General features: G+C 28.1%; 2 protein-coding genes across 2 annotated transcripts; both read left to right on the forward strand.

Moving 5' to 3' along the window:
* Positions 1-5,767: 5,767 nt before the first annotated feature.
* On the forward strand, positions 5,768-7,997 carry KUOX1 (KAR-UP oxidoreductase 1). Its single transcript, XM_039033569.2, has 3 exons — positions 5,768-6,019; positions 6,248-6,495; positions 7,131-7,997. Exons 1-3 carry the CDS (start codon positions 5,768-5,770, stop codon positions 7,705-7,707), a joined length of 1,077 nt encoding a protein of 358 aa, XP_038889497.1. The 3' UTR covers positions 7,708-7,997.
* Positions 7,998-8,915: 918 nt separating this feature from the next.
* LOC150038659 (uncharacterized) lies at positions 8,916-10,486 on the forward strand. Its single transcript, XM_090310153.1, has 2 exons — positions 8,916-9,361; positions 10,306-10,486. Exons 1-2 carry the CDS (start codon positions 9,097-9,099, stop codon positions 10,365-10,367), a joined length of 327 nt encoding a protein of 108 aa, XP_090166279.1. The 5' UTR covers positions 8,916-9,096; the 3' UTR covers positions 10,368-10,486.
* Positions 10,487-14,711: the final 4,225 nt, after the last annotated feature.

Here is a 14,711-nt window from a genome sequence, read left to right on the forward strand (position 1 = left end):
ACTTTCTATTAATATTTTTAAAACCTAAGTTAAAATTCGATGGGAAAATAGTTTTCATAAATAATTTTCAATGTTTTAGAATTTGATTTCGTATTCAAGTGTTTTTTAACTAAATTTTTAAAAATTTAGGAAATAAAAATTGAAAAATTGAAAAAAAAAAAAATCATAAATTTCAAACAGAAAACTAAAAATAAAATTCTTACCAAACAAAGCGTTAAAAATATAAATGAATTTTGATGTCTAATTTATAAAAACATAGATATTTAATTATTAATATAGTTATATTACAGGACTAAATGGATAAATATGTTAAATCCACATCATAACTTAATATAAAGTTTTCTGTTTGTAAGAAAGGGAAACAAAAAATCATATGAACTTTACTTTTTGAAAGAGTCTATTACATCACACTAAATATTAAATCTAAATTAAAAATATCCAATAATCTATGTAAATGACTCCCTTTTATGTTTAAATACTATGGTATAGTTTCTTATAACCTATGATTTTATTATTATTTTATATATATATATATATATATACACACACATATACACAATAAAGATAAGTATTGAGATTGAATGAGGACATAAAAAGTGTGTATACATATATTTCTGTATTGCATAATTATTTGTAGTTGATAATTATAAAAACTTACTCATGATGTAACAATATTCTTCAACTGAATATAATAGTATTTCAAAGAACTTATTACCAAAATAGTTTATAAATATTGAAGTATCCATGTACATAAATTACATAGGTACAAATTCATCAATAACATGTTATCTTTATATATTAATATAAGAGTTTATTTTGAATGCTTCAAACTAATAATCTGTACACAATAGAAATAAGTATTGAGATTGAATAATGACATAATAAATATATACATATATTTTTTATTTCATGATCATTTGTATCCGATAATAATATAGACAAAAGTTTATTCATGATATAACAACATTTCATGACTTAATATAATAGTATTTCAAAGAGTTGGTTATTATAATATTTTGTATATACATATGAATTATTCGTATACATAAATTATGTAGATACAGATTTATCAATGCTACGTATTAATATAAGAGTTTGTTTTGAATGCTTGAAACTAATAACTTGTCATAGATAGTCCGAGTTTGTGTGTCTATATATTTATATAATATAATAAAGTATACCAAAGTTTTCAGTGCCAAACTAAATGTTAAGAATATAATGAAGTAAGATCAAAATGGGAGAGGAAGAGGAAGCAGAAAATGGGGCATTTGCAATGAAGCCAATGAATAGGCAAAGCAAAGCCTTTCATTTTTATTATTATTATTTTTTTCACAATTAATATTCTTTTTGACTTTTTGGAAGAAGAAAGATGTTCAAGTACATGGGCTAATGTGAACAAGGACACTTTTATTTTTTTAATAAAGAAAATTATTTGGTTGGATAAGTTTTAGAAATAATATATATTTAATATATATTAGGAAACAGAGAATAGTATACACTTCTGTTGTTTTCATGTATTTTTTGGTTTTTGATTTTGTGTTTTTTTCACAATATACATGGTAGAAAATTAGTGTTCAAATTTCGAGATTGATAATATAAGTTCATGTCAATTAAATTATGTTCATGTTGGTTGGTTTTGTGGAACTACCTCCGCCAAAAAAACAAAGTTTGTGAAACTTATTATTTATATATAATGATCGATTAAAAGGTTATTTACTCTAATATTGGATATATATCTTTTATCAAATCTCTTGTGCTCTATTAAAAAATAAAATTTACTCATTTTAATATTTGAGGTGTATAATTTATCGATAGAAAGATATTTTCTATGTTTCTATAGTTGATCTTCTAATAAATAAAAGACAAATATATCGAATAAAAATAAATAAATGAGATATATTGTTAATTGTAACCACAAAAGTTTTGTTTTTTTTTTTTTTCCTTTTTTTTTTCTTTTTTGGCAAAGGAACCACAAAATGATTATATTGAAAGAAAAGATTTAATCTTATAATTTAAAAATGATTATATTTATTATCAATTTGAACATAGATTAGTCTAGTGAATAAAATAAAAAAACTAAATTTATGGATGGAAATTAGTTAACTCTTTTAATTGGATTCCTTGGATTTTGTTTCTTCTACAAAGGTAAAAAAATAGAGAGCCAGGAAATTTGAGTTGCATTATGAATGGATTGAGCTTTACCCTAGAATATCAATGTTATTGTTGGATGCTAAAATAATATCTAAGCATCATAGATTGTGGCTAGTTTTATATCATAAATTAATGCAATAATTTTTTTTAATATATCAATATCTAGATTAAATAACGACAAGTAAAGCGGCGTGAGATGTTAATATTATTTTCTTTCTATTTTGGCACTTGACATAAACAGACATACGAATACTTTTCAATTTGATTCATCAAATAATCTCTCGCTATAAATCCATTAACATTTATTGCAACACTATTCTCATCTAGTCAGAAATCGTGTTCGTCTCGACAAAAATTTATATATGATTTCTTACGACACTTTATTTATTATAGATGTCGGAGAGACAATAATATTCTTCTTAGATATGTTCCTGGATTCAAGTGGAGAGAATTCTAGAAGGTTTATATTAAGCAAAAGATATTTTTTAATTATCTAAATAAATATTCATCCTAACTTTTTTCCTTTTTGCAAAATAATTTAGATTAATGATAGTATTAAGTAAAACATTTTGGATCTTGACATTATAATTACAAAAGAATGATAATATTATTAAGAAAAGAGAAACTCATTTGTTTTCAATATTTATATATACATACATATATAAGTATCTCATTTTCTTGTTACAATGTTGAGGAAGCACTTTTAAAAATAATGTCAAAGTGATGGTTTTCGTCTCTCGAATTCAAAGCTTCGATCCCTATCCCTCCAACTGTTATATTAAAAAAGTTAAAAATAATATATATATATATATTGCATATCTGCATTCCATGTCCTCCACGCCTCACCCTCAACCATAACTAACATAGGAGATCTTTAACGATCATCGTCTACCTCAAGATATACTTCTTTTAATTTTCTCAAACCGTCCATTGTTCAACTTCTCACCTAACATCTTTGGACTCAAATAATAATAAAAATAAAAGAATTTGGCTAGTTAAACCACTTTGAAATAGATTAATTTTCTTAACCTCGAATTATATCCATATAGTTCAAAAACTATTAACTCGATTCAATAATATGAGATTAATTTCAACTTAATTTCTTTAGTTTTAAATTTTTCAATTTTGTTAAGGATTGAATTAAGTGAAAAGTCCATTCGAAGTTTGACAAGCCCAAGAGTCGAAGGAGAAAAAGGTAGTTCTCAAAGCTTTGATAGTCGAGTTGAGAAGTGATTGACTCCAAAAAGAGGTAATAAACCATAGTTGTAAGTCAGGTTAAACGATTGACCTGGACATTCTATTTGTTGACACCAACAAAACTCACATACAAACGCGTTAGGCTAGATCAATATCAAGAACCTCAAAGATATAAATAAGGAAACACTACCCCTAGTCACAAGAAGATATAAATAGGTACACTTGACTTCTCCACAATCCAACCACTTTGAACCAAAATTACTCATCAACAAATTTAGTCCTATAATTTAATCTATCAAATTGTTCATACAATATCAAGTCAATACCATAAATAAATAACATAATTTATATTTAAATAACAATGTACTAATGTTTCTTATTTGGTTGGTTGGTTCTTAACTTCTATTTAAATAACAATGTACTGATGTTTCTTATTTGGTTGGTTGTATTAAAAGTTAAAAGGAGAGGGAAAAGGAGAGAAAAAAAATTATAAATTACTGATGGGGGAAAGAAAATAGACCATATAACCAAAACTATCAAACTATGGAGACCACGTTAAAAAAAAAAAAAAGTAAAAAACAAAAAACAAAAGAGAGATCAAACTAAAACCAAACCCAAAGCAAAGAAATCAAATCAAAATTTTCAAAATGAAATCACAAGTACCAATTTGGTGATCTAACCATGAGATCATTTATACTCATAAAGATAATAGAAGCAAAGATGTCGATTTACAGGTCCTAGAAAGATTTGCCTCGAAAAAAAAGTAAGAAATCTCTAATTAAACGAAAAATGGAGAAGGGAGTAGAAAAAAATTTCTTCTTGTTGATTAAAGAGGAACAGGGACGGTTTTATTAAAATTTTTTATAGTTTTTTTAATAAAAAAAATGATTGAAAATATCATTTTAATATATAAATTTTATCAAGGAGGATAATAAAATTAAAAATTTTAAAAATGAATAAATTAAAAAAACAAACAAAGATTTTTTTCCTAAGAAATATTCAATTTGTACAGAGAATCCCTACTCCAATCCCATAGAAATGAAATAAGAGGGAGGGGCATCCCTAAGTAGAAGATGAAAACTTTTGAACCCAAAATATCTATCAAATATCGATTTATTTATTTATATAACACAAAAGGAAAATATAAAGAGGAGAGAAATTTTAAAATAGTTTCAGGCGCACCTGGACACAGACATCAAGGTGCACAAAAACGGGTTCAATAATTCATACAACGTACCAAAATCCGTTTCTCTTACGCCTAAATCTTTTTGCATTTTAAATTCCGAATAATAATAATAATTATTATAATAATAATAATTTTTATTCTCTTATCTCATTCCTTTTTCTTTATCTATGAAACACATATACAGCTACACAATACGAATATCATTGGATACGAAAATCCATCCATTTTTAAAAAATTAAGATATGAATACGTTGAAAGATACACATTTTTTTTTATATATTTCTAAAAAACGAGGATACTTATACATTGAAGGTACCTTTTCTCTTGCTTAAAAAAATAGGTTGCCTAGTTTTAGATTGAAAAAAAATTAGATGAGTTATTTACTTTTTTTCTTTAAAAAAATAAGCATAAAAATAAATATATCAAATTATTCATCGGATACATATATGAGAAATATCAGTATCTAATACGTATATGATACGGATTCTTTTCCTTACATAAAATATCTGCGCCTCATAGCTCTCTTCTCTCTCCTTCCTCTTTTTACTCTCAACTTGCTGCTTTCCTAAGCGGTGCCTCCCATATTTATAGCTTATTATTAATATTATGACATAATTATTTTTTTACTTAAATATTTCCCCAACTCTCACCCCATAAATGTTCTCCAGTTTTATTCCCATATACTACTTGACCAAAACCATCAAATCATTCGACTCCTTTACAGCTTCATTATATTAATACAAACCTGTTCTTTTATAGTTTTATCATATTTTTATAATTCAGTTTTTATTTAACAAAAATAAAAAATAATAATAAATACATTATCGATCCATTATAATAATTGTTTGATGTGAATTCAAAATTTTACGTACTAATAAAAAAAAAACAAAAATAAATTCAAAATACTCGTTAAAGAGTTAAATAATCTTAGTACAAGTTTTTAATAAACAGATTACGGCAAAGAAGAGAATTAGTACCCTTCCTTTTGTTTTTGGTTCCCATCTATAAAGTAGAATACAATTTATATGCTAAAAGTAATGTTTTGGAGTGTAGTTCAAAGCTTAATTCAGAGACCTCCTTTTCACTGGATATCCATTCTGGTCTCCATTCAAAGCAACAAAAGATACAACGATTCCTATATAAACCCAACTATGTGTGTGAAACTCCACAAACCACAATATTAGTCTTTCTTCTACTCCATTCCTACTTATTTCCAAATTCAATCTTTAATACATGGAGTTCAATGGTCAGAGTTCAGGCACAGGCACAGGCTCATTTCCCACAGGAAAGACTGCACAAGAGAAAGGTTTCAGCTATGTCCCTAATGCTTATGTAATTCCTGCCCCACACCGCGCCAGTTTGTCCCCGGAGATCGCCACTGTTCCTATCATTGACATGGCTTCTCTAAGATCAAATGATTCCGCTCAAAGGTCCCTAGCCATTCAAGAGCTCAGAAAAGCTTGCATTAGCCTAGGCTTCTTTCAAGTAAGTAATTTCAAGCTACCAACCTACCCTATCTAGCATTGTTAATACTTCTACCTAGTTCCATTATTCGTATTTCTTAAATCTAATAGACCCAAAAATTTAAACTAGTGGGTGAAGACAAATTTAATTATATATCATTTAACAATCTCTCACTTCTGGGCGTCTAGAAAGATATATATATATATGTCAATTAGCTCTATTAACTAATTAAATCTTTTTCTTCTTCAGATAATCAATCATGGAATCAGTGAAACAGTAATGGAGGAAGCACTCAACCAAGCCAATGAGTTCTTCAACTTACCACTAAAGGAGAAGATGAAGTATAAGTCAGATGATGTTCGCAAAGCAGTCAGGTATGGGACAAGCTTGAAAGATGGAGTAGATAAAATAAAGTTTTGGAGAGTCTTCCTCAAACACTATGCTCATCCATTGGAAGATTGGATAGACTCCTGGCCCACCAATCCACGTAATTATAGGTAACTAAATATATTTTAGTTCTCCTATCTTCACTTATTTTTCTCTTCCAGATTATCATATGCAAAATTTAGCACTACACGAGGAGGCTGTTCAAAGAAATTCAACCCAAAAATACAGTGAAACAATTGAACCGCCAAAAGAAAGCACCGCATATATGCTGCCGCCTTTGAGCCAGATTTCCAGCTAACAATGTTGCTTTTAATTTATATAATATGCTAACGCGTAATATGGTCTAAAAGTTTGGATTTTTTAATGCACATACGCAACATAATATTGAGGCACTCTTCTTCGATGAATCATAAATATAGGAGTCAAATACACACCAATAAATGACAATCAAAACATGACAATTTATGAAAGCACTTTTTACTTGTAGACAAGGAGTGATACCGAAGAAAATATTGAAATCTTGGATGAAAACATCAATATCAACAAGTATCTAAAAATAAATAAAAAAATATCACTGACCCACCACCCTAAGCTTCCAAAAAAAACTATTATTTAATCTTTTGCTATAAGAAAAACCACATATAAATTGAAATTTTATAAGAATCCTAGGTGCATATTTTCTTCAGAGATATGTCCTTGTTATTATATGTATGTATATATACATATATATGTACAACCGTTTCAGGGAAAAGATGGGACAATACACGAAGGTGGTGAGAAAAGTGAGCCTAGAGATAATGGAAGCAATAACTGAAAGCTTGAGTTTAAGTCCAACGTACCTCAGCAGCAAAATGGCTGAAGGAGTCCAAGTAGTGGCAGTAAACTGCTACCCGCCATGTCCACAGCCAGGGGTGGCACTTGGGTTGCCACCACATACAGACTACAGTTGCATAACCACAGTTCTTCAAAGCAACCAGGGCCTTGAAATCATGGACCCGGCTGATGGGACATGGAAGATGGTCCCAAAAATTGCTGGTGCTCTGCAGGTCCATTTGGGCGATCATGTGGAGGTTCTGAGCAATGGTCTTTATAAGGGAGTCGTCCACAGAGCTACTGTCAATTCTGAGAGAGCAAGAATCTCCATTACCAGTCTGCACAGTTTGGGAATGGACGAGAAAATGAAGCCTGCAGAAGAACTTGTGGATGAACAAAATCCTATAAAGTATAAAGACAGCAGCTTCGACGATTTTCTCAAATTCCTCTCCAGCAATGATCTTGCTGAAGGAAAGAGCTTCATCAACACACTCAAAATCGAGGATTAATGTTCAGGTTTTAAAGTGATGTTTGAATTTAGTTTATCTTATTATGAAGGTGATAAAATTTAATTACTTACAATAAAACTAGAATGCATATGGTAGAAATGAAGAAAAAGACAAGAACGAGTGTTTCTCTTTAGCCATGGTGTTATGTAGGATTAAACGTTTTCTCCTCCCTTTTCTTGTGTTGCCTCAACAACACTATATTTTTAATGGGGGTCTTAAATTTGTATTGGGATTGTCTCAAGGGTTGAGATGATTTTTTTAATGCTTCTGTTTTCACCACATGTGGAATGTTTGTTCTCTTTCTTAATTTATATACTAGTGTATTTTTCACATGCATTTGCACGTGACTTATTCAATTTATTCTTTTCTATTTTCATTTTCAATTTCATATCAAATAAATGTTGTTGTTACAGGAGATGTTAAGATGTACTTAATATGGGATGTGTGAAATCACATTGATTTGGATATAAATTGAATAGTTAGACATCTATACTCAACTTTTATGAGTGGTAGATGTGAATCTACTCCCTATGTATACTTTGAATCATATAAGATGATTCAATAAAAAATTGAAATAGTAAAAAACAAATATCTTTATGGAAACATTAATTAAATTGTACAAACAAACATTTAAATATAACTTAGTGGATAAGACATCTATTATAATTTCAAAGGTTCATGGTTTGTTATCCCCATCCTGCAACTTTTGAATATAACAAGGAAAAAGATATTAAAATGTATAAATAAGTTCGGATCACGTAGGACCTATATAGAATGAGTATCTAAGAGTTTTTCAGTAGAAAAAAAAATATTTGTAAGCACCTAGAGCATGTTTGACACAAGGAATAGGAGTTGGAATGACTCCAATACTTGTTTGACTCAAGGACCGCAACAAGTTAGAAAAACATCAATTTCATGACTTATTAACTTTTTAGGCCTCACGATTAAACAACTCCCTAGTTTTAATAATTCCGGACTACCTTAGTCATTCTAAACATACCATTAATTAATATTATAAATGTATCCCGATTTCAAGGAAGAAAAAAAAATTCATCCACATGTTTCTCATATATTTCTTCTTCGCAAGGCAGTATATGTATAGATTATATAATTTTATGATGAGTACACGAATGGAAAACATATACAAAGTTAGATTCGAGAAAAGTCAAGTTAATTTACCAATTGACGTGCACGGCCGTCAGTCAGGTCATATATCAAACAGATTAGTTGCAATTCAAAAGCCGATTCTTCTTGCTTCGGCTACATTTTCTCCCTGCCGTTACCACCATATCTCACGCACCGACACACATTCAGTCTCACTTCTCGGCCTCTTCCATGTCCTTCTGATCTCCTCATCGCCAAAGAGAATTTTACAGAAAAGAAAAGAAAATGTACCGATCGGTGAGCTGGAACCGATTCTCCGATGAATACTACTCGCATTCGTCCCCGTCGCCGGCCCCGTCCTCGAAGGCAGGGCAGTCTTTGCGATTTTCATCGTCATTTGATAACGGGAGTGAGCTCCCAATGAACGATCCGGTCGTGGAAATGGTGAAGCGAGAGAAAGCGCGAGTGAAGTTCGCGGAAACTGCCGTTCATGTGATTCCGCTCGTTTTGCTTCTCTGCGCCATTGTTTTGTGGTTCTTCTCCAATCCAGGTAAGTGTTTCTGATTCTTTGAATCTTTCCTTCCCGCCATTGACTGAGTTTCTTGAAAATTGAAAAGAAATTTCCTCGTTTCTGTAACTAAAACTTGTTCATAAATAATGCTTAGACTATAATTTAACCGGCATGTAATATGTGTTTATGATTAAATAGTCTATGTTTGGAATTTGCTTGCAATTGACATTAGAATGTGCTGTAATCAAAATATTTATGATCCGAATCCTAAAATTCTTTATTCCAAAAAATAAAATACTTAATTTACACATTCCAAAGTTTAGGAAATATATTTTTTTACCTAAGTTTATAATGTGATGTCGACGAAAATATGAAGTTTTTCAAATTTTGATAGAAATATCGATAAAATGTCTCTTATTTGTGGACAAAATTATGAAAACAAAAAATTCAAAAAAATAAATTTAAATTATTAAATAAATATTTTATAATTTTCAACTATCATGAGTTGATCTAGTTGTAAATAAGGGAACATTTGCAGAAGTTATAGAGTCAATGGTCATCTACTACTAGTTTCCTTTCATACCTAAATATTATAGGGTTAGACAGATACAAATTTGAGTGTTTATACACAAAATCTATAATTTAACTTGTTTCTTAACATCATTATTATTATTTGTGAAGCTAAAATTTTGATTTTATTATTTGCAAAGGTTATGTCCAGTTGGTTGAGTATAGACGAATTTCGAAGTGATTTTATTATTTGCAAATTTTCTTAAATTATATATTTATTTATTTTGTTATGTGTTTATTATTAGATTAGTTTTGAATAGGTATAGACTTATTTCGAAGTGATTTTTAAATATAACAAATGTAATTTTAATAATCTTAAAATAACTTACAACAAACATGCCATTAAAGAAGTCAGACACATTTTCTTATAAAGTGCTTTTATTTGTTTGAGTAATGGTTTTTTTTGTATGCAGAAATAGATGTGGGGATGAGAGGAGAAACAATGGTGGGAAGAATAGAAGGACTTACACTTTGAGGGAGAAATTGAGAGTGAATTTGATGGTTCCCAAAAGGGACTCTCCCCGGTCTTTTTCCGACTCTTTAAAACAATTTCTTGATATCTCTAACTCCAAAATTAAAAGATCTATATGACGTTTTCTATCGGGATCGAATTTATTATAGACTTCGAAACTCGAGTCTCCCTCAATTTTATTGTGTTTTTATATTAGTATAAAATAAAGTCATTTTAATTATCAAATTCACTGTCTAACATAATAGACCCAAATTCAATTTTTTCTACATGCAATTTTCTTTAGTTATTATATTATTTTTCTGTTCTACTGTTATATTGGCCATGCTAACACATTTAAATATTAATATATTAAAATATATTGAACACTTTTTGACTTCAAGAAGATGCCAAAGAAATCACATCGAAACCCAAATAATTAACCTTTGTGATGTCATCATCAACTTGAATATTAACGGCTAGTAGATGTCAACGAGTCAGATTCAACCTTTGTTGATCTTTCTTGAAATTTGATACTACCATACTACACATCAATTGTTTCTAATAAAATATACAGGTTGCAATTAGAGTTTGATTGACGACTTAGATTATGTTTTATGTTTTTAGATTCAGATTTGATAAAAAAATATTTTGACCGATAATTTAGATTCTTTTTTTGAAAACTGGTTTCATTGCAAATTCTAAAAGTCACATTTTTTATGTTTTCGATATATTCAAATTTTAAATTTTAAATTTAAAAATGCAAATGATGTTAAATAAAGATAATAACATTTGGAACCGAATATGTTATGTTATAAACTCAATTTATTTTTAAAAAATTAAACCTATATTATGTAATGCAGTATAAATTATATAATATTACAAAATAATAATTTTACAACAAACAATTAACATATATATATTCCAAAAATTATGTCGGTCATCTGCCTAGATTGCCATGTAGCTCAATCAATCTTGGGTGAGCGTGGCATATTTAACCCAGCAGACCCTTTATATGTTTATAAATCAATTAATAATAGTTTATAGTTAACCTGATATTTAGTGTTTAACTACGACTAGTTTTATGGTTTATCAATATAATATGAAATAGATTTAGAATGATGATTTAAATTAGAATATAAAATCTAAATATGCACTATCAAACACATATTTGAAAAATGATATTTTTTCAAATTTTGTTTTCAGATTTTCTACTAGACAATACCTTAGTTACTAAAATATTTTTTTCAAATCTTTGTTTACTTTAGTTACCATAAATAACCATTTTTAATATAGAACATTTTGACGAGAATAGGGATGGAGTCAAAACATTTGTTCTCCCTAGATGCAGAATTTTACTACTATAAAACTGATCTTTATTGTCGATTAAAAATTGACTTTATAGGGTTACAATGCCGGTTGAAAACCAACATCGAAGATTGTGTTATAAAAGTTCTTCAATGTCGATTGTCTTTAATGTCAGTTTTCAACTGACATTATACATGACCAACATTTGAATGCTAGCTACCTTCAATGTTGGTTTTCAACCGAATTAGAATACCATCTTTAATGTTGGTTTTCAACCAACATTGAACATCCATCTTCAATGTTGGCTTTTCACCTATTTTTTGTCGATAATTGTCTTATATTAAATGTATGTTTTTGGTTGGCCATGTATCTTTGCTTTTGCACGTGAAAAATCAATAATACTTTTTTTTATGCAGTGGGAAATCATAAGATACATGGCCAACCAAAAATAAGATCAAACAATCTACCTGATATATCATATGCTACTACACCAGTGATTACAATTTCAATTCTCTTTTGAATGTAATTTTTATATTTTAAACCAAAATCTATAGAATTCATAAAAAGGAAAAAAAAAAAAAAAAACATAAGCTTGATCAATATTGCACTCAACGAATATCTAATAAGTTTTAAGTTAAATTGTTCCAGAACAAGGATGCAGACAACAAAGCTACAAAAGAAATAGATTCTGACTAGTAGCTACTACAATGTCAAAAGGTTCATAATGTTAAGTACTATACATTACTAAATTGAAAATTTAAATAAGTTGAAGGAACAATTTCACATATCTGCTCATTTAGCTCAATTTGTAACGTTTGACAAAGAAGAATGGAGCTTAGATGACGGTATAGTTTTGAATTTGATACTTCTTTTTGTCTGGATGTATAAAATGACAATTCAATTGTGCAGCTCTACCAACGCTCACCGATTGAAGACAATGTTATACTAGCTCTTGTTTTGTGGAAGAAACAAAAACATTGGATGTTTACTACACCAAATTATTTCATAAGTTGGAGCTTAGTTTCAAACAATTAAAAAGCCCCCTAAACAACTAAAAAACACACCAAAAAGAATATTTGTCCCATCCATTAATCTATTCACAGACAATAGATTAGATATTGACTTTATAATCTCTAAAAAAAAAATGTTAAGTTTACAAGGAAGCATTTGGATCGAGGGAACTAGAATGGAAAAAGATTGAAAATGGATAAGGATAAATATCCCTATTTAGTACAAGTTTTGTAACTTTTGACATGAGAATAAGGTTGAAAATGGATGCATGGGAATAAGCTATTCCCTACATCGATTATACCCATGAATGATTCCCATCTAACGGTGAGTTTTTTTTTTCATTCACAATCTCTCTCTCCTCTTACAGTACATTTCTTTATTCTTTTATTTTATACATCAAATTTAATTAATTTAAATTATTTATTATATGAAAATTAAATTTATATTTTATAAAATTATATTAAATTTTAAATTATAGTGTATGAATTTAACTACTCCTATATATATATATATATCCATACATATTTTTCAATAAACTTTAAAGAATTGATATAATAAAACTATCACTTAATTAATTAGTCATATTTGTAATTAGTTAATATAATATAAATTTATTTTTTAAATAAATATAATTAGTTTATCATTGATTAATTAAAATTCATTAGCTGTCTTATTAATTAATACATCATAATTATATAAAATCATTAAATTGATCCATCAAATTATGTTATCAAATAACTTTAACTATAAATTTCTCATTTTACAAATACTTGTAATTAATGATTTAATTAATATTATTATTTGATTGTTAAATAATTAATTTTTTTTCCAAAACTTTGAATTGAATTTATTGTTTATTAATTAATGTATTAAAATTTTATAAAATTTTCATGATTCATTTTACAAATTAAATACAAAAACAATTTATTTTTATAAAATCCTAATAACATTTTCATGGCATAACCAAAGTCATTTTGGATTTTCATCATCTTATTCTCAAACTTATTATTCTCACGTATCCTTAATTTTCGAGTATTTATAAAACTTTGGACCAAACCATCCTAGGGATTCATAAATATGTTAAATAATTAATGAAAATTAACCATAAGAAAGAAAAACGAGGATGCTAAAGTAAAGGTGGAAATAAAATATTTAAAAGTTGGATGATGCAAGAGAGCGTTTAAATTTCATTTCGATCATAGTCAATAATTTCCATTTTAATCTTGAATTTTATAAGTAAAAGAAAAATAGTCACAGTGTCTTTACCATTGCTGTTTACTATATGTGCTTGTTTTCTATCTCTTCATTGTTTTATTTCTAGTGGAGATTTGGAACTTCTATCTCTTATTTGAAGGTACATGGTTATGTTCGTGTTGGCTCGCTAGAAAGCTTCAAATTTCATCAATTACTATACATAAATAGAATAAATCAAGAGTTTGAGATAAATTTTGATTTTTTAAAATGACTTGTTTTAAAAATTAGATTTTTTTATTTTTTATTTTTAATTCGAGGAACCGATATGAATTTAAAATAAAATCTGTGATGAATTAAACTATGATTTCTAAGCATTTATATGGCGAAAACAAAAATAAAACTTTCAAAAGTGTGTAACAGGTTCTTAAACGTTTCATTTTGTGTCTAATAGTACGGTATGATTTTCGACTTCTACAGATGCACAAAATCATGGCATAATTTTTTGCCTTGTTAAAAACCATGATATGCATATGCAAATCATTGCATCAAGAAAAAAGTATTGGCATATCTCAAAATTCTTCTAGTGTAATTCTATTAGGTTATTATTATTATTATTTAATTGAAGCTCGTGCTTTCAATTTTGTGTCTAGTAAATCTATAAATTAAAAAAAAAAAATTGAAAGCTTAGGATAATTTTTAATTTTGAAAGTTAAGTGATTAAATAGACACAAACATTGAACTTCATACTAAATTTTGTAATTAAACCCAAAGGAAAGGAAAGAAAAGGAAAAATGAAATTAAAGAAAAACTACGTTTTTAAATCCTTGGATCTAGTTTTTATTTAGTTTCTAAATTTCA

This window comes from Benincasa hispida, chromosome 1 (genome assembly GCF_027475165.1).
Source record: "Benincasa hispida cultivar pf3 chromosome 1, pf3_genome.v1.1, whole genome shotgun sequence".
Taxonomy (NCBI): domain Eukaryota; kingdom Viridiplantae; phylum Streptophyta; class Magnoliopsida; order Cucurbitales; family Cucurbitaceae; genus Benincasa; species Benincasa hispida.